General features: G+C 35.3%; 1 protein-coding gene across 1 annotated transcript in view; it reads right to left on the minus strand.

Annotated features, from left to right (window-relative positions):
• Nucleotides 1-9,837, minus strand: part of LOC149568219 (alpha/beta-Hydrolases superfamily protein) — a 34,600-nt gene extending 24,763 nt beyond the window's left edge. The window contains exons 1-3 of the mRNA XM_089821230.1: nucleotides 9,676-9,837; nucleotides 8,751-8,893; nucleotides 8,309-8,438 (exon numbers count right to left, since the gene is read on the minus strand). Of these exons, the coding sequence (XP_089677356.1) occupies nucleotides 8,309-8,438; nucleotides 8,751-8,893; nucleotides 9,676-9,732 (330 nt within the window). The 5' untranslated portion in view covers nucleotides 9,733-9,837. The remainder of the gene's footprint in view (nucleotides 1-8,308; nucleotides 8,439-8,750; nucleotides 8,894-9,675) is intronic.
• Between the last annotated feature and the right edge of the window lie 16,836 nt (nucleotides 9,838-26,673).

The following is a 26,673-nucleotide window of genomic DNA, read 5'->3' on the forward strand; positions in this document are numbered from 1 at the left end:
CCATACGACAAACTGCCTTGAACTACATATTGTCATTTCAAAATTAAATATTGTCGTATGGGAAATGTCATTTCCCCGTACGAGATTTGGCATGGAAAATTGTCATTTTGCAAATAGTGGGCAGTTTTGCACATGTCTGGAAGGTGCAAATTGATGTTTCTGATACCCATATGGGAGTTGTACCTTCCCAATTTGGAACAGATTGACTATCAACCACTTTCAAGATATTTCGATTAGTTGTCTCATTCTCATTTTTTTCTTAAACTAGAAATGAACTTGAATGACTAATCATCTACGAACTTGTATTTGGGCATTAAAACAGAAAATTGTATTGAATGCAATTATGGTTAACGAAATGAATCTTGTATGTTAATCACCTAGATGAAAAAATCTTGTATGTTACTACCTAGAAGAATATTGGATATGTTTGTGAGTAATGGTAGACTCAGGAATCATTGGATAGTTGGTTAAGTCTTCCACTTGTCATTGTTATGTATGATGTATACATGTTTATAAGCTTTATTTAACAAACAAAAAAATGTTAGTGTATGTTTAATCCTTGTTTCCAAGGATTCCTGAGCAAGGCACTACATCAAAAAAGGGTATTCTGATTAGCAACAACATAGAAACCGCCCTTTAAAGGCTATTTAGGCTTATTTTTGATGGTGCTTCAAGAAGAAACCAAAGCTGCCTGTCATTGGTATCTTGACCATATTTACTTTGGAGTACTTTTCAAAAGATGGTTCTTCTTTCTGAGATCCATATTTGACAACAAAGCAGATGTTGAGGTGGTTCTGCTCAAAGGCATCAAGATCGAGGCCTTGAAAATCTGTACCAAATTGATTGTTGATGGAAATTCCTGGATGACTATTGCTGGCTTGATCAAAGGGACCACTGATCATAACATAATAATCATCTTCTAGAGGCCTGCCATCCTTGTAAACTAAGTTCACAAGGTTTGAATTCGAATTCAAGTTCGTCAATCATTAAATTCGAATGAAATTTGGCCAGGGTAAAATTTCAGAAAAAAATCAACATTAAATTGAGCTTATATAATTTTTTTATTTTTAAATATAAGTAATATGTCCACAAAATTGTCAAAATGGTTTGACATTGCAAAATAATTTAACTAAATAACTCAATATTCTATCAGAATAAAATAATATTATTATAAATAACAGTATTATATTAAATATCAAAAAATTCGGATGATGTTCGGAAAGGGTTAAAATTCAATCAAATTCAAACTTTATAGATGAAATTTGGCAAATCCTGTGACTTAGCTTGTAAACATTTCAAAGAATTTATCGTCCTTCATAAGTTCATTGCTTAGAGAGTGCAATAGGGTGCCAGACCTGTCAGCTAATGCTGGCATTGATCAGGTCCCCTTCTCTGTTAGGTTAACAATAATTTATAGGAATGGAAAAGCCTGCTCTCATCATTTCTTTAAAGAAAATTCATGTCAAGGAGAGTGAGTCAAATTTTTGTTTCTTTCATAAGAAGGGCACTCTGTTTTAATTCTGGACATTTGAGTGTTTAAAAAAAAAATCCAAGGTTTGAGATATTTCCTAGCAAGCAAATGCTTGATCATTAATTACCATGAATGCTTTCCCCTCACATGGCATCATTTAAGATACCCTGACTGCAGCGGGCATTTGACGAGTGCCCTTTCAATTTGCCTGTACAAAATGAGCGTGAGTGGTGAGTGAAGAAAGATTTGAACCTCATTATGTTTTGGCATTCGCTGGAATCATTCTGTACGGGTCTCTTGTAGCATGTCTCCAGGCTCTCAGCATCTCTCAAAGATGCAGCAGCAAGGCTCATTTTTTTGTGATTCCCCTTATGGAACAGCTATCTCAGACTGAAGACTTACAAGTAGTTTTGTGATTCCAGATATGGATGAGGACAGGTGCTGTGTGAAGCATCTTCTAGGAAAGTATTGGGGCCTTCTAGTAAATACAAACTTGAAAACAACACTATTTTTATAGTTTAGGCATGTCAGTTCCAAGGTGGTCAAATTTCACTTAACAGACTTTTATCGTTGTCTTGTGAGGTCACGTTTTAAGCGGTTAGACCCAATATGTGTCAGAACAGAGACCTTTGGATGGTATACAGTTGATCATTAGAGGCCGTAACTTGCATCTGCATTTATCCAGTTCTATTTTGTACATTTTTTTAATACATCATATGGGTGAGGGTCCCAAAAGAACCCTCATTTATTGATTATAAAAAGCTACTAAACTAGCATAAAAATACAATTATCAGAAATCAATGGTAGCTAACCTCCAGCAATTAAATTCCGTCTTTGCAAATGAGTAAGAACAATGACATTACATAGAATTAGTAGATTTACCTATCTGTTCAAAAGGAAATCTGGAAGCCGTGTCTGGCAGCTGTGTGGGAAAGCAATACAATCCAGAGAAGGGGCCACCAAAAACATTAAAAATTGGTCATTTAATAAAACCTGTGAGATCAAATGCAAAAACAGAGGAGTCATCAGATGTAAGGTATGGCCAGCCACCAACTTTCCACTTTAGGGTGGACCAAGCACCCATAGAAAATTCTGTGCCTCTTCAGCTCCCACAATCAAATAAAAGATTTGGCTCCTGCAGGTATTATTCCCCAAAATAAATGTGAAGGAGGTGAGAATTTCGATAGAAACCCTTATTGCTCTATAAGGGTCAGCACAGTGTTTGACACCCTACTTGCCACCATGTTCATTATCAGCATGCCACCTCACTCCTTGAAAAGGAAAACTAAAAGATCGCATTGGATAATCCAATGAAAGGCCAGTATCTCCAACAACTAGAAAGAATCCTGAAATTTGGCAAAGTCTGGAACTTTTTGAAAACCCCTAAAATCTAAAATCTTTATTAAACTCCTATAAAGCGGAAACCTATCCAAACATCCTGACAGTAATGTAATAAAATACAACTTAAAATATAAACTTAAATGTTATATTTTATATAGATCCTCCAACCCTTTGAGCTGAAAAAATGACTAAGCATAGACAGCAAGTTGTTGAGAGGACAATTCCTCTGAGCATGGTTGATTCCACCTACCCCAGAAGAAAATTCCTTTGACCCCCCAAAATTCCATCCCTTGTACAAATCAAGTTTCAAGTGCGAAGTGATGAGAGAAATGAAAAGGAAGTGCAAAATGATATGTTTTGAGATAAAGTTGCAAGACAAGTAAATATCCTCAGCAGGTGGCCATAACCGCCTACGTCCTAGGATCCCTAATCCTGGTAGAGATCTGATTTCCGCCACATAAACATGGGCACTTTTGAGGCGAGGCTTGAGAACATCATGTCAATCAAACTCAATCATAAAAAAGGTCAATTAGAAATGAAGTATAAGCTTTACAAGACAGATTTGGTGAGGGAAATAAAAGTAAATGCCTTGAGGGATGGCAGATTCCACCACCCTCCAAGGATTCACAATCCTCTCTTACTTCAAATCCAACCATGCATAATTAGGATTAGGATACAAGCAAAGCCCTTCAACCTGTGTTATAAAGAGTGAGAATTTGAAACCAAGAATTGAGCATGGCTAGTTTTTTTGACATGGACTGAATTAAAATTGATGGAAAAAAAATCCCTCTAAATAGTCTGATTTCTGCCATCTAGATAGGAAAACAACGTAAAGCATGATTAGGTGGCATGACAAAGGATAAGTTTGACAAAATGAAGCCATGAGTTTGATGGATGGTGTGGAAAGAAAGGGTGCATTTGAAATGGCAAGGTGAAACAAAAAGAATGAGCGGAAACCCCTCAAGGCATGGCAGAATCCACCGGCCTTTGAGGACTCCATAATCCTCTTCGTGCCCCAAATTCCACCCTTGGATGGGGTAGACAAGAATGAAGACTAGGTTCGTAGACTTCAGAAAAATAATGAAAATGATGGTAGGAGATGAAATTTTGTCTAAGGGGCATTGAGAGAAAACATGAAGAGTTTGAAAGTAAAGAGGAGGTGGGCCAAAATCCGCCTGCAAAAATCCTATGGGAGCTAAGAAGAAGTGAGCAAAGACAGTCTGACTTTCAACACAAGGCCATCAATGTTGACCTTCCTTCCCAAGATCAAGCAAAGGGAAAAGCAAACGCTCACTTTGATTGAATTGCTCAAGCAAATCAAATAGAATTGGGTTATTAGTGGGTTATATAGAATCGCAAATGAAATATTCCTCCTCTAGGCAAAAAATACTCTATAATAATAATTTGAAGCGACAGATTGACGAATGGCTAAACAACAACTTAAATCCTAAAGAGGATAAAGACATGCTCACAAATCCACAAAGGGATACGAACAAGCAAATTGTCCCTTCAATTGGAAAACACCTAAAAGACTACAACAAAGGTGAAGATGAAGCTTGCACAAATTTCATCAAAACAGCACCAGACAATCAACTTGATGCAAATGCAAGCCCTATCGGCAATCCTTCAAATGAGCAAAATCCACCAATGGTTGATCAGCTTCATGGAGATGTTACCAATAATGTCTTGTAGGAGCATGTACAACTGGTTGAATATCCTTCGATGATGCATAAGGCGTGCATGATTACAACCTCATCATGTAAAATCTAATCTCTTGGAAATAGCAAGATCTACCTAAGCTATGAGATTCTGCAAGAGATTGATGAGCATGGTCGTATTAGGGCTTGGGATTGGCTTATATGGGAACCTGATGGCTCTGAACATAGCGATGTTTATATTAAAGTGGCACAGTAGAAGATTGATGGCAATTTACTCACCTTGCCTACATCCAAGTGTGTATATGGGATCATGATGGAGCATGGAGATTTCAATGAACATGGCCACCACCCTCTACGCATGGTTTGGGATCCTAGAGCTTCGAGTGCACAAATGGTGTGATGGAAGATTGCTTGAAGGCAAGCAATTTTTGTGCAGCAAGGATTTGTAATGTCCCCAATTTTTCACAAGCGACTTAGTCAAATTAATCATTAAGTGGTCCTAGCATGTTCCCTTCTAGAATGAAATTTTACAATAATAATATTTAAAATCTAAGATTAAATAATTGAAATAATTAAATATGTATAGTTATAATTATAATTACAACTATAGTGATTAAATTATTATATTAATGATATTCAAATTAAAATATAATAACAAGATGTTATTGAGATAATAAATAACATAATAATGATAGTAATCATTACTATGTATGTTTTTTAACCAAGGGGGTGTCTCCACTACCTACCTATCGGCCCATTTTGGGGCAAGCGGGATGGAACTAGTCCCACTTGGGATACACACACACACCTGAAGCACATGCACACCATTCAAACCTGAGGTGATATAAAACCCGAGACCATGGGAATAATCATTATTATATTATTATAATAGTGGTCATAATTAATCAATAAAATATTAATAAATTAATAAACCAAATAAATCCCATTGTTATGCATACTAGCACTAATTGTGCCGATGATCCGAGCGTGCTAGCAATATTATTAATAAATTAATAAAACCTTAACCAAAAAAAATTATATCGACTATAGTAGTTGACTAATTTGAAGGCAAGGACTAGGATATTGAAAAAAAAATTATATCGACTATATTAGTCAACTATTGTCAAGGCAAAGACGAGGATGTTGATGCATGGCTAAGTCGATGAGACCCAAGGAGATATTAATCAAGGTCTAAGTCACACATGGAGTCCAACAACAACCTACCCAATGATCAATCTTCTGATATTAATCAGCCCTAAGATAAATTAAAATGCTCGGTCTTGACTACCACAAAGAGAGCGGTTAACACATATGACTAAGTAGATTACAAGACAAACCATTAACGGACATCTTTATGATTGTGATCCCTTAAAAAGGTTGAACGTGTCAAACAGTGCGACCATTCAAGATCTATGTAATGTTTGAAGATCATCATTCAAGGTAAGCAAAAAAAGATCTAACTCATACTCTCCTACATTACGATTTGGAAGACAAGAGAAAGAAAGAGATATAATTTGATTGTGGGTATATAACTGCAGATTAGTGATGAGTGGGTATATAACTACAGATTAGCGATGATACATTACTACTACAAAACCATCATCGGACATGAAAAAATAATAGCATCATATAGACAAATATAAGAAGGCAAATTAGGCAAGATCCTACAACACAACAGTAAATTGTGAGCCTCTTATCTACAAGGTCTTAGGTTCATGTTTACTCGAGCTGGCTTTGGCCTCTTACACAAGTTTGAGATAATAATAATTAATTAAAACACATATTAATAATTAATCTTGGCTTGGGCCTCTTACCCATCAAAATATATATATATAAATATATAAGAAGGCAGATCTCAAAATAAATCTTCCAAATATTATCAGTGTTAAAATCCTTTAAGATATATTATTGACAAAACACATATATAATTCAAAGGAGCTGGTATTCTCTTGGACATTGCTATTATGGTACTTTAGTAAGACTATAGTTACCTAGTGTGTAGGCCATATTTGGTGGCATTTAAGATCAACTCATTGGAAAAACAAAGTCATGTTTTTATATTAATTGGGTAGCTCTATAAATATGTGCAAGCATTGCAGGCTTGGACATTATTCAGCATAGAAGGATATAGTTCCGTGAGTTGGAAGAAGCATTGGTTGATCACACACCCATACATATCAACAATCGTATTATAAAGAGCTGGAAGTTAAGATCGTATATCTCCTTAAGTGCTGAAGGACGTCATTGCTTCACCTCGTGATTGTATTGAATTTAAATATTTTTCTCAGCGTTAATTAAATATGTGACTTGGTAATGTGATGAAGCGATTATCACATACAAAGTTCAAAATTACAAACAGCTCATTATATGGATTCTCTCATTTGCATGGGATCATCGAATAGCTTCATGTCACAAAAAGACAATTAAAAAAAAAGAAAAGAACAGTAATCGATACTAAACCACATCAGTAGATTCAGCGGGATAACTCACAGCAACAACACCTGTGCAGTCCTAATCACATATTAATACAAAGAGGAGAAGAATCACAAAGATAACTACGAAATAACAAGGCAAGACATACTATTGCTGTCAACCAATCACTATCAAAGTATTAAACAGTGTCAGCATACTCAGCAGTAATTATCTCAAGAACTGGAGATTGCCAGCAGCGACATCATATTATTTTGACTATATTCGTAGCAGAGGTTAACTGACTAAGAAAATACAATAAGGGATGGAGATAATTGGTTACAACAGACAACTAAGAATTAATACCAAATACAGCATATTATACCTTATTAAGAATAAAGAACACTTAATGCAATTTATATAACATATATTAACCAAATTAGTTTTGCATTATTTATGAGACATAAATAGAAGGGTGGTATTGTGCATAATCCCCATTGCACAGTTCAATTGCAAAGACTGGATAGTATAAGTGTAAGAAATTGAAGTATTTGTCCCAGTTTCTCAAGCTATTTAGCAAGGGGACAAATACCGGGACAAATACTTCATCGCAGTGGAAGTTTATGTTTTCTTTGTATTCCCAGAAGCTGAATGTTGTAAGTGGTTTGTATACAATTCCAGTGGTGGGAGATCCTCCCTATTTTGTGATCGTAATTTCAGTGGTTCAATGCCACCCTAGTCAGTTGTTGGAAATACCATTATGAAAATTCACATTGTGTGTGTAAACCTTCATTCAAAGAGAAATATGTATTCTGCCATTTGATCCAAGATCATTGTACTGAAGATTTGTTTGAAGTAATCTGAAGTGCTAACATTATTTTATCTTTGCATCTCTCACTTATTAAAGGAGCCCAATATCTTGCATTTATCTGATATACGATGGATCTGGCATACATCGATAACTTTCTAATATTTGGTCGAGATAGCATCTAATAGAAAATTCTATTGCATAGAAGCGTGTGCAAACAGGAGCAAGCATAGTGGCCATAAGGAGCAGTATTACCATATATACACCAAGCCATAAACTGACATACGGCAAAAGACTAACCAAATGCAGAGGAAAAAAGTGTCTATACACCAAGTACAAAGGTGAGAGTAGACTTCACCCATGGTCACCTTCAGGCAGAGATCAAGATTACCCCAGACAGAGATCACGATCAAGATCACCTTTGGTCCGAGATTGCTTTTGAGCCAAAATCTCCTTAGATATATGCTTTTTACAAGGATAAGATAAACAGTCTCTTTAAGATAAATAGTCTCCCCCTAGATATATGTTTTTTAATCAGGTAATTTCTATTATTGTTACAGTGGTCCAAGATTTATTAATATTTACTTTCTATATTTGGAGCAAATATGCTTTAATGCTCACCTTTTTTGAGCCGTTTTCCTTCAACCACTTCGCAGATGCCTTTATATCTTTGACAGCACCTATCCAATCAAGGCCTTCCATCAAATGCTGTGCTTCTGCAGCATTCAAACCAACTTTCCCACGATACAAACTGCAAAACACCAGTACCTCAAAATTTACCTATATTAAAAAACCATAATAGTTTGCACACAAATACAACATTGCTAATTAAGAAAAATCCAACTAAATAGAAATTAAACCTAATAAGCTTGTCAATTCCTGTATACTGGGAGAAACTTCACTGAAGCAGTCGGAAACAGGTAAGTTAAACGGAAAGCCTATCAATTGTCTTAAACTAAAGAAGATCGATCTAAAACTGACTCCGTAATTAAGTCTTTTATTTAACACGTTCTGAAATGGATAAAGCTGCCTATCTTTAGGAAGTTGGCCAAAAAAAACTTACTCAGGAATGAGAGTCTTATAACCAGAATCCATTTTAGCTATATTAGCTGCATGATTTTTAATCTCAAAGTCAACTCCCCACCACTCCTGTAACACTACAATCCCAGGCGCATCTTCTCTTCCCGTCACGTATGCATCAAAGACCTGCAAGCATATACAACTTACAAATGTCTGAGAGAATACCTAGCAAATGAATACACTATAAAGCATCACGGGTGCATATTGTCGCAAGACCAACAATTGAGGTCAAATACTTAATGCGCAAGTGATATTACTCAGAAGCTTTCCCATATCTGGAGAGTAAGAATCAAGATTACCATTAAATGTAAATTGACAAGTATGGCCTATCAAAACTACTGTAAAAACACCCAAAAAAACAATGAATCCTCGCATAAAACCTTACAGAAATAAGAAGAGGAGCTCATATGGGTCTCCTGGTAAAGTAGAGCTGATTTATCCGTTGGTGTGATAATTTATTTCCTCGTCATTGATTTAACTAATGATTTTCGCGGAGGTAAATTGACTTTTCATGGCACATTCAGATTAAAACTTCAGTTGGCCCTCGCTTGTGTTAACAGGAGCAATGACCGTCGTTGCGGGGAAGAAAAGGGATCTATTGCACCGAGTATTTAGAATGTCTATAGTTCACAAGACGAAATTCAAGCCCAGCTGCATACGATCAATTCCTACTTTTGACTCATCAAATCTGTCCTAGAACAACAGGACCGACCACTGCACTGAAATTTCCTTTTTTTATTCCATTTTTCTCAATTTGAAAATACCACTAACACAGAACGAAATGCGTCTGATTGATTACTTAAAAAAGCATCGAATGATCGTCTCTATGCAAGAAAATTTGATGTATTTCTGATGCGTGAAAAAAGAGGGAGGAGGGTTTTGTGTAAAAGACAGAAAATGAGTATTACCGTATCATCCCGCTGAATTTGAATCTTTTGAAACTCTGAAGTAGTAGAGGACGCCATTGCACGCACCGTCACCCTTAATTTGGTTCGCTGATCAGAGCGAAATCGAAATGAATATTGAGAGAAAATAGTTTTAGCGAGGGTTTTGGCCTCTAATGCTTGCACGCTCATCATTGGCCCTTAACGTCGCTTGTATACTATACTTCCCAGCTCCAGCGCCACAGAGACTGACGTCAACATATTATTTACTGCCGACAAATCATTGTTACTGGACACGAGTAACGATCTTAGTGACAATAAGTGCTGGAAGTTGCCAACGAATATGCCGGCATCAAAACGGCAATTTACAGATTTTAAAAATTAAATTAAAAATCATTTTAAAATTGTGTCTTAAATTTAAATTTATTTAAAATTTGCCATTTTCATGCCGGCATAGACATCACTGTAGAAGTTGATTTTCAACAAAAAAAATTATTTATTTTTTTTATTAATTTTGTGAATAGTCTTTTTCTATTAAAAATATACTAAGAGTACAATTCACAAAAAAGGGGTCGGGGGACACAAGATCACCTTGCGAATGAATTCACATGATCGAATTCGGACTAGAAACACGGCAACAGTCAGAAACAGAAACTATTCATCAAAAAAAACATATAAAGCAACCTCAGGCTACCAAAGCAGTGCCAGCCAAGGGTGGTGGATCATCTTTATCAGGAAAACCCCAATCATCTTTGAGATTGGGGGGCGGGCTGGGAACAGTCTAGCCATCATTAACAGCAGCAGTAACCAAGGACCAATGGCAGCCTCTACATCTTTAATTGCTGGCCATGGAGGAGAAATCGCCAAGTCCAAGCGAGGCCACTTCCTAGAATGTGCCCGACGAGTACCAAGAGGAGGAGTCGAGGACCAACCAGAGCCTTTTTTGTTCAATCAAACAAGGTTGCCCTTTAGCTCCAACACTTTATGTCCTTGTTGCTGAAGGTTTTGGCTATTTGCTAGCTCATTGTATGTCTTCAAGACTGGTTCATGGCATTTCTTTGCCTGAATCATCCTCCCAGTTAGTCAATGGGCACTTTGCTCATGATTCCTTTCTTACTCTTTTAGAGGACGAAGAAAACATCAATAATGCTTTAAGTTGCCTAGACACCTTTTGTCAAGCATCAACATCTCCAAAGAGCATCTCCATGGACTGAAAAAAATTAGGACCAAAACCCAAAGCCTGGAGCATAGCCAAGATGAAGGGTCATTCAATGCAATCATAGGCTTTAGCAAAATCTATCTTTAAAAAGATAACCTTCTGATTGGACTTGCGAGCCCATTCCATGCCTTCTTAGATAGCAATAATGTTGTCAAGAATATATCTGGACTTGATGAAGTCAGTTTGCTCAGGCCACACAATTAAAGGCAACATGTGTCTGATTTTGAGAGAGAGTGCCTTGACAATAAGCTTATAAGACACATTCAGAAGGGTAATGGGTCTCCAATTGCATATGTCCTTTGGATCACCGGCTTTAGGTATGAATTTGATATTTCCTTTATTTATAATGGCTCCTAAGCTTTTAGAATGATAGGCTTCAAGATAAACTTTGTGCAGATCAGGACCTAAATGCTCCTAGAGGTGTTTGTAAAATTCATAGGGAAACCCATCACACCCAGGGGACTTGTCATCAGCCATGGAATAGACTGCCTCTTTAAGGTCTCGGAGGGAAAGAAGTTGCTCACAAAAAGCATGTTGCTCAATTGCTAGGTGGTTTGGGGTAATAGAGATACACTTTTTGAGAGCTTCCTCCTGAGCAACCAAATTTCCTTGTGAAGCAAACATGTTATCATAGTGATGAACAAATGCTTGCAGGATGTCGGGGAGACTGGATAGAACAGCAGTTCCTCGTTTGATCATTTTAATCCTAACTGTGGTATGATGGGCTCAAAGAGCCTAAAAGAACTCCTTTGAGGCTTTATCGTCAACCTCCAAACAGTGGAGACAGGCTTTGATTTGGACTCCTCGAGCAACATAGTTATCAGCAATTTGTTTATCATGGCAAAGCTTGGCAAGCTGAATTTGCAAATACACATCAAAGAGATTGAGGGTGAGAGCCTTAGAGGTTTTTTTGAGGGTAAGGGTGTTGGCTTCATATGACCATTTTCTGAACATTGCCAATTGATGCCCATAGATGCACAAGAACCGAGCAGTTTTGGTAATGGCATCATTCCACCATTGAATCCATCCCCTTTGAGAATGTGGACATGGCTCCAAATTCTAGACACGTAGGATGTGTGAGATGGTGGAAGCATGCATCAGCATAGACATGTTGAGGAAGAACTAAGACTTGGCCACCTTAGGGATAGTTGTTTGCCAAGAAATGAAAAAATTAATGGGATAGTGGTCAGATAACATCACATCTGGCAAAGGAATGATAGGCAAATCTTGATCCTCAAAAAAATAGAAAAAATATTGCATAGTGATCGAGACATTTTAAAATGCTGTCAGAGCTAGCTCGAAAGTTGGACCAAGTGTGCCAAACCCCACTATCCTAATAGTGGTTGGTATTGGGATAAAAAAGGCTCAACTTATTGCACATGTAGTACCAAGCTTCTCTTTCCCCAGCTATCCAACGAAAAGCCAGAATGTCATCTTTGTCAGAGGTCACTTCAACCATATTGAAGTCCCCACACATGACCCAAGTAGTTGGAGGAAAATTGTCAGCCAGCCAGGCCCACATCTGGGATCTTTCCATAGCATCATTGGAAGCATAAACATTAATGACTCCAAAAGCATGATTGTTAATGGAAAGCAAAAGTCAAATAATTCTATGTGTGGGGTCAGAACTGTGCAAAATAATAGCATAATGAAGGTGAGGTGACAAGAGAGTAACTACACCACCTCGGTCAACTTCGCGCTGAGATGAAAACATAATGCCATCCTGCCAAATGATGCGGCACACTAAAGAAAGCATGAAACCATAAATCTTAACTTCTTGCAGATAGAGAAAATCTAAATTACCAAGTCTATGATGGGCATCCCAGACATACTACGTTCTGGGGAGGTCTGTGAGACCTTGAACATTCCATGACAGGAAGTTCATGAAAACTCTTCCATATCATCCTCATCCTCAAGAGAGGAGTAGCTATTCTACAAGAAGGTAGACACCTGGTTGAAGTTAGATGGAAAATCCTCTTAACTTACAGCCTGTCATTTCACGTCTGGTATCTCTGCACGTCCAAGAGGACTGCAAGAATGCAATGTCACTGGTGGCGCTATGGAAGAAGCAACAAGAGGAGTACGAACCCTGCCCTGGCAACCGCCTTTATCCCCTGTGTACCAACAGGGTTTGAAACCTGCGAAACCCCCAAAATAGGTGTTGTGACAGCCGCTTGCGTCCCAACGCTGGCTAGAGTTGACGCTCCTGTGGGGATAGGAGGAACCGCGGTGACCGTCGCATAGGATTGCTTGGGGGGCAAGGGATTCAAGGTAGCCTTGCCCTTGCACCCAACAGTAACCCATTCTTCTCTTTTCCCTTCATCCTATTTGACAGGAGCTTCTTTAGTTGTGGGCTTGACCCTAGGCATAGCCAAAGGGCAATCCCTAATCTTGTGTTTCGCGGACTGGCACTTATAACAGGTGTTGGGGAGGTTCAAGTAAAGCACCTTTTGGGAGAAGGTTTGAGCCCCAATATGGATTTCCACAAAGTCCTTAAGATCCTTGGAAAGATCAACCTTGACGCAAACGTGTCGTTGTGGGCGAGCATTAAAAAATATCTCATGCTCCTTGGTGACAACTTTGCTAAGGGCTTTGGCAATGGACTCAATGAAAGGCCAACATGGCAGGGGTAAACCTGGGAACTCAACCCACATAGGAACCGTAATTTTTTTATCATCTAAGACTATGAAGTCTCGTGACCATTTTTGAAAAACAAGCAGAAAAGAACGCACAGACCAAGGTCCATTGTTAAAGACCGCGTATGCTTGCGATGGGTTAGCAAAGCAAAATTTTAAAAAAACCTTTGGTAAGGTTTTGCACAGCATCAAGGCGAACTCCATGAGGAGTCTAGCTCTTGTTAACCCATTCTTGAAGCATAGCTTCAGGAGGAGTCCTACCCACAAAATAACTTATCAAGGTATGTTGTTCTAACTAGTCACATGTAACATCAAGTTCTTGCAAAGGAAGGATAATGTCAAGATTACCTCGTGAAAAACCTTTGGGACAAACTTGCGAGGGCATTTTTTCTGTGGCGGCACCATGGCAGTCCGAAGTAGCAGCGTGAACACTAGAAACAATCGGTTCATCGCCGACGGGAGCCATTATATCCTAGCCTAAAAGCTCCCGCAGTAAATGTGGTCTGACAAGTGGTGACTATAGAAAGAAAGCTCAAACAAAGAGTTGTACACAAGAAAACTGAAAGTTCACACAAAGCAAGAAACCCTAGCAGAGCGAAAATCTTGAACCCAAAAATTTATTTTCAATTTTTAGCTCGACACAAAATGCATGGTTTTGCTGACAAATCATTATTACTAGACATGAGTCACAGTTATAGTGATAGTAAGGGCTAGTGGTTGATCTTCAACTTTTTAAAACTTATTTTCAATGTTTAGGTCCACACAAAATGCAGGAAAAATCATTTTGCTAAATCTAAAAGTAAAATTGAGATTTCATATAAATGGAAATGGTTGATTAAATTGGTTATTCATTATGATATAATGCTAATTCAAAATGATTGGTTAATTTGGTTATTTATTATAGTTAAATTTTTTACTTGGAAATTTATGAAATGTGCTTTCACTAAAGTATTTTCTTTGAAAATATGTCAAAAGCAGACTAGAGCATACTGCCAAGTTTCCACTCTCAAGTGACTAGGTCATTTAATTTAAGAATATGTATATACATTTATGCAAATAATAAATGAAATAAAACCATTACCTTTAAATTGGAATCTAGACGGTTTGCATTATCAGATGTCGGATGTATTCTAATATCTAAGTGGTACCTATGGTATTTATGTATATTTGTACATGTATATATTTGTGTGTGTGCTTATATGTTTTTTATATAATGTATACATATATAGATAAAATAATACATGCAAGTATATGTAAATAGTATGAGTACTATTTATATAATGGTATGTGTAAATATTTAGTTCACATATCAATTTTAATTTAACTCTTAAAAAGCCCATCAGCCTCTAATTATTCTTTTTGTTATTTTCACCTATTATAATTCATCCAATGTTGTTGTTTCATCGGCCAAGATAGTAACATGTAGATCATGTCTCTTTCACCGTGTTCTTCATGCAAATGTATCTCCATTTGTTTACTCATTATTTCCTATGTTAATTGATCATTTTTCATTATATTTACCAATTGCAGTTGATCATGGGCTTCTCACAGATCATTCATTATTATTGTCAAATTTGAAATTACATGATCCTTTCAAAATACATTATCATACCCAATTAGCGAATGTAGAACTATAATACCAGTGAAGAATTTTATTGGAGTTCATTAGTCAGTGATTAAAGCAAGCGATCTACAATCCAAAGACCATTTATTCAAGTCATTTTTCCTTGAGTTTGTTTATTTCATTTACATGATAATGGACAATAGATAATTTTTCACAACTTACTCAAGACAGTCCTAATGGACCTTGATTGCAATGTGAAAATTTTGCACCAACTAGAATGAAACTATTATGTCAGTTGTGTCAAGAGCACCATAGGTCAATAAAGGCCTATGTTTTATAATATTTTGTTTCTGAAAACTTATTTATTAGTGACATGAAGAATCGGTTGTTCATACCATCTACAGTTCCCAAAAATATAGAGACGACAAATGTATATGTCCTTGAGATTTATGAAATTTTGTCCACGGTAGAAAATAAATATGAGCACACATAAATCATGGTCTTCCTTTTTTTCTAAGTTATGGTTGCAGTAAGAAATTCCTATTAAAAATATAAATACTATACAACTAGTAGCATATTAAAAAACAAAGAAAGAAGGAACTTCTAGCTTAATGTAATTGAATAATATATGCATATTTATACAATAGATTGACCCACCAACATTGCTAAATGGTAGATATAGTGACAAAAAACTATTTCGTGATTGACAATAGATAGTAAAATGGGCAATTAGATGACTCTTGACAGCTAACTACACATGAGAGACAAATCTACAACTAGTTATAATTTCAAACTAAAACTTTATAACACTTATGCCTGAACTTAACTAATATTGCTAGCAACTCAAACATGGTTTGCCACATATGCAACAATAAGTTATGATTTATTCACTGCTATTGGAACGTTAACTCCATCACCCCCACATAATGTGACAACAAAAACAAAACATTATGTAGAATTATTCTTTGAGAAATAGTTCATAGATCAGTAAGACTTCCTCGAGTTGCTCCCCAGATGTTGGTATAGTCATGCAACTAGCATCCAAGCTCTGAATGCCTTTGGATACCATTTGCACATGAAATGTCTCATAAACTTGAACTATTGGACACCAATCCCCACATGTATGTCTCATAACCCCAATGAGGTATTGTTTCTCCAATTTGTTAGCACCTCATACTATTGAGCATCCATCTAGCCTCTACTCAATCCTTTCCTATCTTTAAAGTATATACCACTTCAAAATAAAATAAGTTTATTCTCAATGATGTCATCATCACTAACAATATCAAGTTCCGCATGAACAACTATATTTACTTATTCAATAATTTTACCTTTGAGAAGGTCATTTGCGCGAGTTTTCGATTTGATTGCAGTATACCCTATCTTTTTACAATAGAAATATTTAATTTTATTATTACCATCCATTCTCTTCCCATAATTTCCTTAGAGTATAATCCTTGATTGAGTTGAGTATCTTCTCCTGAATCCCTTGTAATTTTTCTTTTTTCTTTAACCAAGATTACTAAAATCACACCTTCTAAGGTCTGTGAAAGCATTTGACTAAGAGTAAAAATAACATTTATATATTTCAAAGATAAACTATTTATCAAGATAGCTTTAAAATATCTTTATCAATTACAACAACAAGTTTTGCTAATTGTTTGATGAGAGATCTTGGATAACTAATGTGGTTAGACATAGTAATTTCATCCAACATTTTTAATCTAAATTACTGCAACTTTAAAGAAAAAAACTTCATTTGTTTCTTCTACTCCAAACTGCTTAGTTACTTCATCCCAAATTTCTTTAGATGATTTATCTAAATCGACGTGATGTATTTTTGAATCTGAAAGAGCAAGACCAATAATAGAGTTGTCTTTCTCATCTCTAATTTCCTAATTAATCTTTATTTTAGCATACATAGGTACTATTTCAGTTCCATTAACTATGCCCCACAAACTTTTATTCATCAATTGCATTTGCAATTTCACTTTCCATGTGTGAAAAATTTGTTGATTATAATTTTCTAGAGGCATATCTATTTTCCATAATTTCTACAACAACAAAATAAGAAGATATCTTCCAACGCTGCACATCAACAAAATCTACAATAACACCAAACTTACATTCTCACATAAACAACTTCTTTTGAGACAAAGGTGGCTCTGATACCATATTAAAAACAAAGATAATGTAAAACTGATAGCATATTAAAAAGCAAAGAAAGAAGGAACCTTAAACTTGATTTTATTAAATAATAGATGCATGTTTATACAATAGATTGACCCACCAACATTCCTAAATGAATGGAAATAGATAAAACAAACTACTTCGTGATTGTCAAGACACACACACATTAAAATGGGCAGGTAAATGACTCTTGACATCTAATTAGACATGAAAGACAGATCTACAACTAGTTATAGTTTCAAACTAAAGCTTTATAACACTTACACCTAAACTTAACTTATGTTGCCAACAACTCAAACATGCTTTGCCATATGTACAACAATTAGTAATGATTTATTAACTATTGTCGGAACATTAACCCTAACAATTCCTTTACATAGATTACTATTTGATAATGGAAGATGGAAAAACACACCAGAGATCATCAAGGATAGCCAAGAATAGCGAAGATGAGTAGTGTATTCTATATGATATGGGCAGTCTAATAAACATAAATAGATAGAAAGCTATATTAGAACTATGAAGAAATTGTGAATAATTGAAATTAGTGAATCTAGTCATCTCATAATGGAAACTGGTTATTAGTTAGGTCTATCAAATTGAGCGGTAGGTGATCAAGCATATAGTGTCCTTTGGAAATCCTTGACTAGGGTAGGTTTAGTGGTGACTGATGTTGCTATGATCACCAGAGGTAGGATAACTCTTAGTTGGATGGATAGGTTGTTGGGATGTGCCACCAGTCTAGTCAATTGTGTAGTTGAGAATTCTAATACTAGGTTGCTTAGGTGAAAAGAAGAGATGGTGTACATGTGCCTTATCCCATGCAAGGTAGGGTCATTCTCAATAGAGAATGAGTGAGGATTACACTAGGTTTGTGGTTGGGAGGTTAAGCCTCTATCAATGCTTTTCCTCTCCTCTAAATGCCTAAACTATGCACTGTGCATACCATTTTCTACTTCTCTTAATGTGGTGTGATCTAGATCTTGCTGGTAATTCTTTATTTCTTTTAGTTATTGCTTTATCTCATTTTCACCATTATCTTTTATGAAATTACATTGATGTTCATATGAAATGGTAGTTAGGATTGCAATTAGATTTTAGTATTTTACATATCATATGTACCATAGTTAGTTAATATATTATAATCATTCTTACTAGTTCATCAAAAATGCAGTTTAATTCTTTCTATTAATAGTTAAGATCTTTTCATGAGAATGGAATTACCATTTAACAATTAGCTAGTTATATTTTGTTAATTCATTTTCATTTGGATGGGTAGCTATTTTTACTTATATTCAATAAAAGAAAGAGTATCTCAAGGGTTTTTAGTCCTTAGATAATAATATATTTTGAAATTAAAAATAAATAAAAATCATATTTTTATTTGTGTCACTTAACACTGTGCTAATAATGTTGTATTGTGGGATCAACATCAAATTGAAGGTTGCTATTAGGAATCAATTTTGTAGTTTTTCAAGTCAAACTCATTGACCCATGTTTCATGTGCAGTAGTTCACATGAAATCATATCTCATAGGAATGAATGAAACATTTATCACTCATTGGATCTAGGTGATGCTCATAGAGGTGAACCATCAAGACTTCCCAAAAGGTCACTCATCTCAGTACTACTCCAACTTGAGTGTGCTTAACTATGGATATTCTTACACGGTTAAACCCACTCTTCGTGCTTCACGCTTGTAAGAATATCCTAGATTCAATAATTTCTAAGTGTTTCATTCATTCCCATGAGATATGGGTTCATGTGAACTACTACTCATGAAACATGGATCAATGAGTTTGACTTAAAAAACTACATAATTGAATCCTAGTAGCAACATCATAATTTGAATTATTGTGGAAACTATCTCCTACTTATCAATTGATGAGATTAAGGGGTTTCTTAATGAATGGATTATAAAGTGCAACACTCAGTGAAGGATTTGAAAATGGGGTTACAAGTAGAGTGGGTTTAACCATGGAGGAAACTCAGTAGTTAAGTGCGCTCAGCTAGAGTAAAACTGGGATGGGTGACCTCTCATGAAGTTCTAGTGCTTAATCTTTGTAAAAATCACCTAGATCCAATGAGTGATAAGTGTTTCATTCATTCTCCTGAGAGATAGGTTCATGTCAATCATTACTCATGAAACATGGGTCGATGAGTTTGACTTGAAAAACTACACAGTTGAATCCTGATAGCAATATCACAATTTGACTTGATATGAAAAATGTCTCCTACTTATCAATTGATGAGCTTAAGGGGCTTCCTAATGAATGGTTCATAAGGCACATCACTTGGTAAAATTTTTACAAATGGGGTTGAAAGTAGAGTGGGTTTAATCATAGAGGAAACTTTTCTATTAAGCATGCTTGAGTTGCTTCACCTTTGTAAGGGTCACCAAGATCCAATTAGTGTCAAGCATTTCATTCATTCTCATAAGAGATGGATTCATATGAACCACTACTCATGAAACATGGCTCAATGAGTTTGACTTAAAAACCTATAGAGTTGAATCTTAATAGCGATATCACAATTGGACTTATTGTGGAAATTATCTCCTACTTATCAACTATTAAACAAACGTGGGCAAAAAAACACATTTATAAGCTCAATTTAGCGAATATTATAATTGTAGTTTTGGAATTGACATAATTTCAAGTAAAGTTGAAACTAGTGGATGGATTAAATTTAAGTTTGATGGTAAAAAATGTATAGCCAAAGTTGAGTTTGTGAATATAATTTGTAAAAATTATGACTATTTGATTGATTTGTTGATTTTTTAATTTGACAATTAGATTACTTAAGAAGTTAATTTTGCTATATAAAAAATTTAATATAATAAATATCTTATATTTTCTAATTATTAACTTTTTTAAAATGAGTTTTTAAATTAATTCAATAATTATTCTATTTTTACTTTTTATTCATTTTAATTATTTAAATGATTTATTTATTTTTTAATTTAGAAATATTTGATTAGCATGTATTTACACTGTTTACTTCTCTTTTTTTATTTGAAACCTTAGTAACATTTATTTTATTTATGTCATTTATTTTATTAATAAAATAATTTTATTGTACCTTAAAATTAGTGTTTCAATTTAATCTAATTTTTTTCATTTCATTTATAAAGGGAGTCTTCATAAATAATTTAATACAAATATAATATACTACATTCAAAATCTTTACAGAAAACTAAATTCTCTACCACAACATATGTTAAATCGTAAAACAAGTAGGGAATGTAATGATATATAATATTGCATTTGAATGCCAAAATAGACTCTCCACAACTTCATACATCAAATTGCAACAAAAGATGGAATGCAGTGACATTAAATGTTACATTTGAGGAATTCACTTAAACTCTATTATATTTTAATCATGTATCCTTGTGTGTGAAAGATTGGTGTTATTGTCATTTTTTTCTTTATTTCAAGTTTAAACATTATTATAAAGTTTTACTTTCTATTACACTAGTTTAGCTTACTACATAAAATGCAAAGCTTTCATTTTTGCCCTTTTCAACACAAATAATACATCCTAAATATAACAATGGAGCATGATACATAAAGGGGACTAAGGTTTTAGAGATTTTGGGATGCCTCATCCCCCTAATCGTTGATCACTCGAGAGTAGAGGAGTTCCAAAAATAGTGCATGGTAGTCACCGAGAAGATCATGGGATGAACTACATATCAAAATAATCATTCTCTCAAAATGAACACTTCAAACAACTGAACATTCTAGGGCATAATCAATCCTCTCAGAACAAGTGGTGTTTTGTGAGATTTCCACTGGGTTGGTGCAGGAACACTCAGGCGAAGGTAAAACCCTGAAGACATTTTGGTTTGTACATGGTCTAACCAACCATGGAAACAATAAGGACTACCTGGAGAGTCCCAATGTGAGTGTACATAAGTTATTTTGTTTGATTTGAGCCTAGGAGTTGAAAGTTGTCAAGTAGGTCATAAGGGGCAAAAAGTTGCTCAAAGTGCTTAAACTAGGAAAATGATGTGTAAAGACCCAAAGAGTGGTTAAAGGAGGTGCAAAGTTGTCATTTGATGATATGAATCCATGTGGGAAGGTTTGGGACCAAACTAGTGAAGGTTGGAGTCTTGGTTTGCAATATTTGCAAAAGTTGTCAAAAGTTGCTCATTGACAACATTTCAATTTTGCAAAGTTGCTAGGCAACTTTTTCAGGAAGTTTTTAGAAATGAACTACTTGAAGTAGTTAAGGATTGGTTCAATGACCAAGGAGTAGGGATAGAACTATTTAAACATCCCTCAATCCAGTTCCAGGGGTTGGATACTTGGATGTACAGACAACATCTATTGGTACAACATTATACGAGCATTGAAGCAATTTTTTGTGAACTAATGAATTAGAGGATTTGGTTGTGTTACTATCTTTATTGATTTGGCTTCCTTGGATCATGGTTTTAAATTGTGTATAGTTGTTTGGATTCAAGAGTTTCATTTTTTTAGGTTTAGAAAATCATTTGTTTTGTGGGATATTACTATCTAGTTTTGAGTTGTTAGCATAGAAATGGCTATGGCTTGAACTTCCACCATCAAATTCTCATGGCCTTTAGAAATTAGGCAATAGCCTTTGTATAGGTTATAAATATGGAAGTTGGGGTTTGTGCAAGGCAATTGGCCATGTATACAAGTGAGCCCTAGGCAAGCTAGTAGAGCTTGGCAAGGCGCAATGTATGCTTGTAAAGAAGTGCAGAAGTGAACAAGGGATTGGTGTGAGTCAATATCTATAAGGTAAGGCAAGAGTAGGGTACTAAGGGTGTTAGATTCAAATAAGGAGGTAGGAAGTGAAGGGGGACACATTGAAAGAAGATAGACATTATTTTTACCTTAGAAACCCTCAAAATAGGGTTTTTTAGAAACCGTACTATACAGACAGTATTGTGACCTAAGACCACTAAAATCCTTTAGCTTAGGTCCATAGGATACAAAGTCCTTTAGATACTAGTTGGCCTTATTAAGGGTTTTTGGGAGGAAAAGCTAAACCCTTGGTTTTAGGAGGGCTAATTGGGGCTCTTAGGGCTACAAGGCCAATTTGAGCAATTTGAAGTTGTGGGTGTGATGGACCTAAAAGAATGATGTGGAATGTTGGGGAATGGGTCAAAGAACTCATTAAGAGAGCTTGAGCTTAGTCTGAACCTAGAATGCACATTGTGATGGTATTTTCTCTTATAGGCTTAATTTTGCCTAGTGTAAAGAAAGGGAAGGAGAGAAGGTAAACTAAAATTGTTGGGGAGTTTTCTTGGAGGAAGGGAACCTAGTGTGTGATTCCCTAGAGTAGGGTGTGAGAAAGAACCCTAAGAGGCCATAGGTAGCCTCTATGGAGCCAGTGAGCTCTTGTGAAAGGAAGCTCCTCATCATGGGCTAGGAGGAGGCTCAAAAGGCTTAAAAGGGAAGATGTGGTAGCCAAAAAGAAAATATCCAATAGATATGTAGTAACAACACAAGATAAAAATGACACATAACTATGATTACAATATGAGTGGAGGATGAGAATTGGAGAGAGGTTGTAAAAATGTATAAGGAAAAGGTCTTTTATGAGATGGGAAGGGGATTGGGTAGCATTTTTGTTTGTTGCAAAATGGTGTAATGAGAAATATAGTAAGAACTTTATACTCAAAGCCTTAAGAATGGATTTTTCTTAGTTTTTTTGTGAAAAGCAATGGATCCTACTCAATGATGATTTATTTATGAGTATGATAGGTTTTTCATCAATGAGTGGTCACCACAAATTAACTTGGTAAAGGATTTGATAGATGAATTTCTTATTTGAATGGACTCTACAACCTCCCATGAGAATACTAGGAGATAAAAGCCCTAGAAATCATTGTAAATAAATTGAGAAAATTTATAAAAGCTAATGAGGTGATAGAATGGAGAGATCATAGTATGTATGTAAGAACCCATATTATTTGGAAGTCCTACCTCTCATTACCTCATGTTATTCAAATTTGGTTATATGATGGTGTCCAACAACAAGTACTTAAAGTGGAAAATATTGTTGAGATTCATAAAATACACAAAGAGGTGTGTCACCAAGTAGAAAATTGTATTAAGGATAAGAAAGAAAAATAATTGGAATGAGTAATATTGGAAATGAAAGTAAATTTTCTTTCTAAGGAAATATATCCAAACACTATCAAGTATTGACATTTGTATAGAACCAAGGAGAGGAAATCTGAAATAGGGCTCTAGGGACATCAAGTCATTACTACGTAGCATCGAACCTAGTTCCCAAGTATTTTAGTAAAGATAACATAGAGAATTAACTAGGTATATCTCAACATTGTAAAAATATTGAACCTTCCAAGAAAGTTAAAGTCATAAAGATGGAAAGCTTGGATAACAATGAAAGAAATCCTCCCATAATCTTATCTTTATTACAAGTTTTAGGAATTCTTAGTGATGGTGCACAAAGCTTGGTAAGATTCGAGGAGACAAAGTTTCTTTAGAACAAGAGTTTTCATCTTGAATTTTTTTTGAACAACAGTGGTTTTAAGGATATAAATAAGATCTTAGAATTTTTAAGGAAGTGTAACATCTTAAATTGGAATGATTTTAATTTAATGACAATTTAGTACTTATTTAGTGAGAGGCTTGCATTTAATTTGTATTTTCATCTTTCTTCTCATCTCTATTTATTTCTTCTAGATATAATTGGGGCAGGACCTAATAGATCCTCCTTGTTTTTCCTCTTTCATGGCACAATGCTTGAGGTAGGATCTATTCACTTGAATCCTCCCTTCCCTTCCTCTAATCACTCAAAAAAAAAAAAAAACTCTAAAACTAGGTTTTCTTAGAATTTGTACCTAATTTATCGAACTTGAGACCTATTCTAGGACATTGAGGGATTCCCTAATATTTTGGGATGTGGATAGTAGGGATGCATTGCATCCCTACAAGGAACACATTTTTTTGGGTCTCCTTCTTGGGTCCTGTATCAGGTTGATTTGGAGCATTAATTGTAATCTAGCCGGTCAACAAGAAAAAGTTTGTTCCAAGTCCTTTATAAACTAATTCATTTGCCTCATTTTGCATACATTATTTACAGGCACAATCCATCCACAAGTATCCAAGCACATATCATACACATTCAAACACTTACACATTTAATAAATATTCAAGAGCATTCAAGGAGATCCTTTTGCAAACCATTAGAGAGTTTATCTCTTGCATTCAAGGTGTTTTCAAGGAGATTCAAGGAGTTCAATTAGGGAATTTATCAATCATGCTACAACTTTTCAATATATAGATTCATGCATTGATGATAGAGGATCTTTTCATCAAGAGAGGACTTCAATATGCATCCTTCACATCTTCTTAGTTAATTCAATCTATAAAGTGAGCTTATTGCATTTTATTTTAGAAATCCTAATACTATAAGGTGAATTTGTGAATTTACTTTACATTTCCACCATTTCAATTTCAATGTTAATTCCTAAATTGGGATTTAACCAAGGCAACTGCGCCCCCCCCCCCCCCCCCGTCCCACCCATCACCAAAAAAAAAACATCTTTCTTGCTGGTTTCAGATCTCATAAAGAAAAATAGAGTGCAGATTCATAAATCCTTTTTGTAAAATGCTAGAGATTTAGAAATTGTTCTGCATTTAGACACTATGAAGCATATATGCTTTGCGTCCCTTCCAAGTTTACTCTGCTATCTTAGGTCATCCTTTTTTTTCCTTCGGTTGACTCTGCTAGAAAGATGAAATATTTATGAGATTTAAAGATCTCATTGTTTGAAGTTCGAGGCTTAGACAAATTATTGTTTGGGGTTACACAGAGACCAAAAAATAGCTCAAATATTCTACCTCACTCTTCAACGTAAGTCCTTTATTTTCTTTATGTTGGAATTACAAGAGGAAAGGTAAAATTCTAATTTGGGGGGGGGGGGGGGGTGTGAATCGGTAGTTTAAACTTGGACCCATAAAACTTTCACCATACATTCATTCATCACATGTATTCAACAAGTAAGTTGAAATAACATGTAAACCATATGTATCTAAATCATATAACCATGTAAGCATTCGCACACATAACACTATATATGATTACCCAGAAACCCTCCAAGTGAGAAGGTAAAACTAGGGCGGGGATGACACCCACAAATCTTCACTAGTGTAGTAATAAAGTGTATTCAATAAAGGTCACAATGTTTGACCATGAAACATAATCTACCCTGTGAAAGGTATGCCCTATTAAAGGCTTACTAATAATGTTAGGTCTCACCTTGTTAGAGGATTTCAAAACCCTATTAGAAGTGTGCCTTGTTAATGGACTTCAACTCACAACTAAGTAAGCACCTTGTTAAAGCATTTCATATAGCCTGTTAGGGTTACTCTGTTAAGAGATTTAATTGAAATCACCTATTAAAATGTCTCAGCATAGATCCTGCAATTGGCACTTGCTTGTTTGATCATAGATCACCTCTAAACAATGTCTTATAGATCCTTCACAATTAGATGTCTTAATGTTGTATCCTTTTCTTTATCCTCTGTTCTTCTCTAACTGATTCTGCAATTCACTCTTTCTTCATAACTTCAAAGTCACCTTGAATGCTCTGCATACAAACTATCTTTTTCACACCTTTAACTCTCCTTGATCGATCAAATGTCCATAAAGAGTTTAGGGCTTCATCCTCCTTAAGAAGACTTTGGTGGCTTAGGGTTACGTATGAATCTATGACTGAGATTCATCCATTTTGTCACTTAATCCTTCCCATTTTCTGATTGGCTGCATGTAATTACATAGGGAATCCAAATATAGATTCATACTTATCTTCAAAATATAAACTTAAGTTAGCTTAAAAATGGTTTACATAGTTGTTTGTGCCATTACAAACAAATATGTTAAAATTGTCTCACTCGACATATGAAGTCCCTGATGCTCAAAATGCTCTGTTATTTATGTTGTAATGCAACACCTGCATTACTCGGCATCCATTGTTTACTCGGCTCCTAAATAACTCAACATGGTCTATCTGCTCGACACTTGAGTGACTCAGCATATGAGTGACTTGACACTTATTGCAACTCGACATGGTCTAATATTTACATGTGCTCTACATGTATTACTAGTTCAACATGAACTAAGTAAATAGCTTAAGTATGTTGACACTCACTTGTGAAAACCAATCTGAGATCAACAATCTCCCCCTTTGACATGAGTGTCAAAAACACTTGAATATGCAATATCATCCTTAGTCTCTTGAGCATAACATATCCATGATACAACTTATATACAAAATTTCAAAATTTTCAATAACTTGTATGCCTCAAAATTTTATAACCCCCCCGAGTTAATGTGTCTATTTTGTATCCAAACTATGTGCTCCTTTATGAGTAAATGTCTCTCTACTGATACACTTTGACTTT

The sequence above is a fragment of the Cupressus sempervirens genome, chromosome 3 (genome assembly GCF_028749045.1).
Source record: "Cupressus sempervirens isolate cs-2001-9-10 chromosome 3, ASM2874904v1, whole genome shotgun sequence".
Taxonomy (NCBI): domain Eukaryota; kingdom Viridiplantae; phylum Streptophyta; class Pinopsida; order Cupressales; family Cupressaceae; genus Cupressus; species Cupressus sempervirens.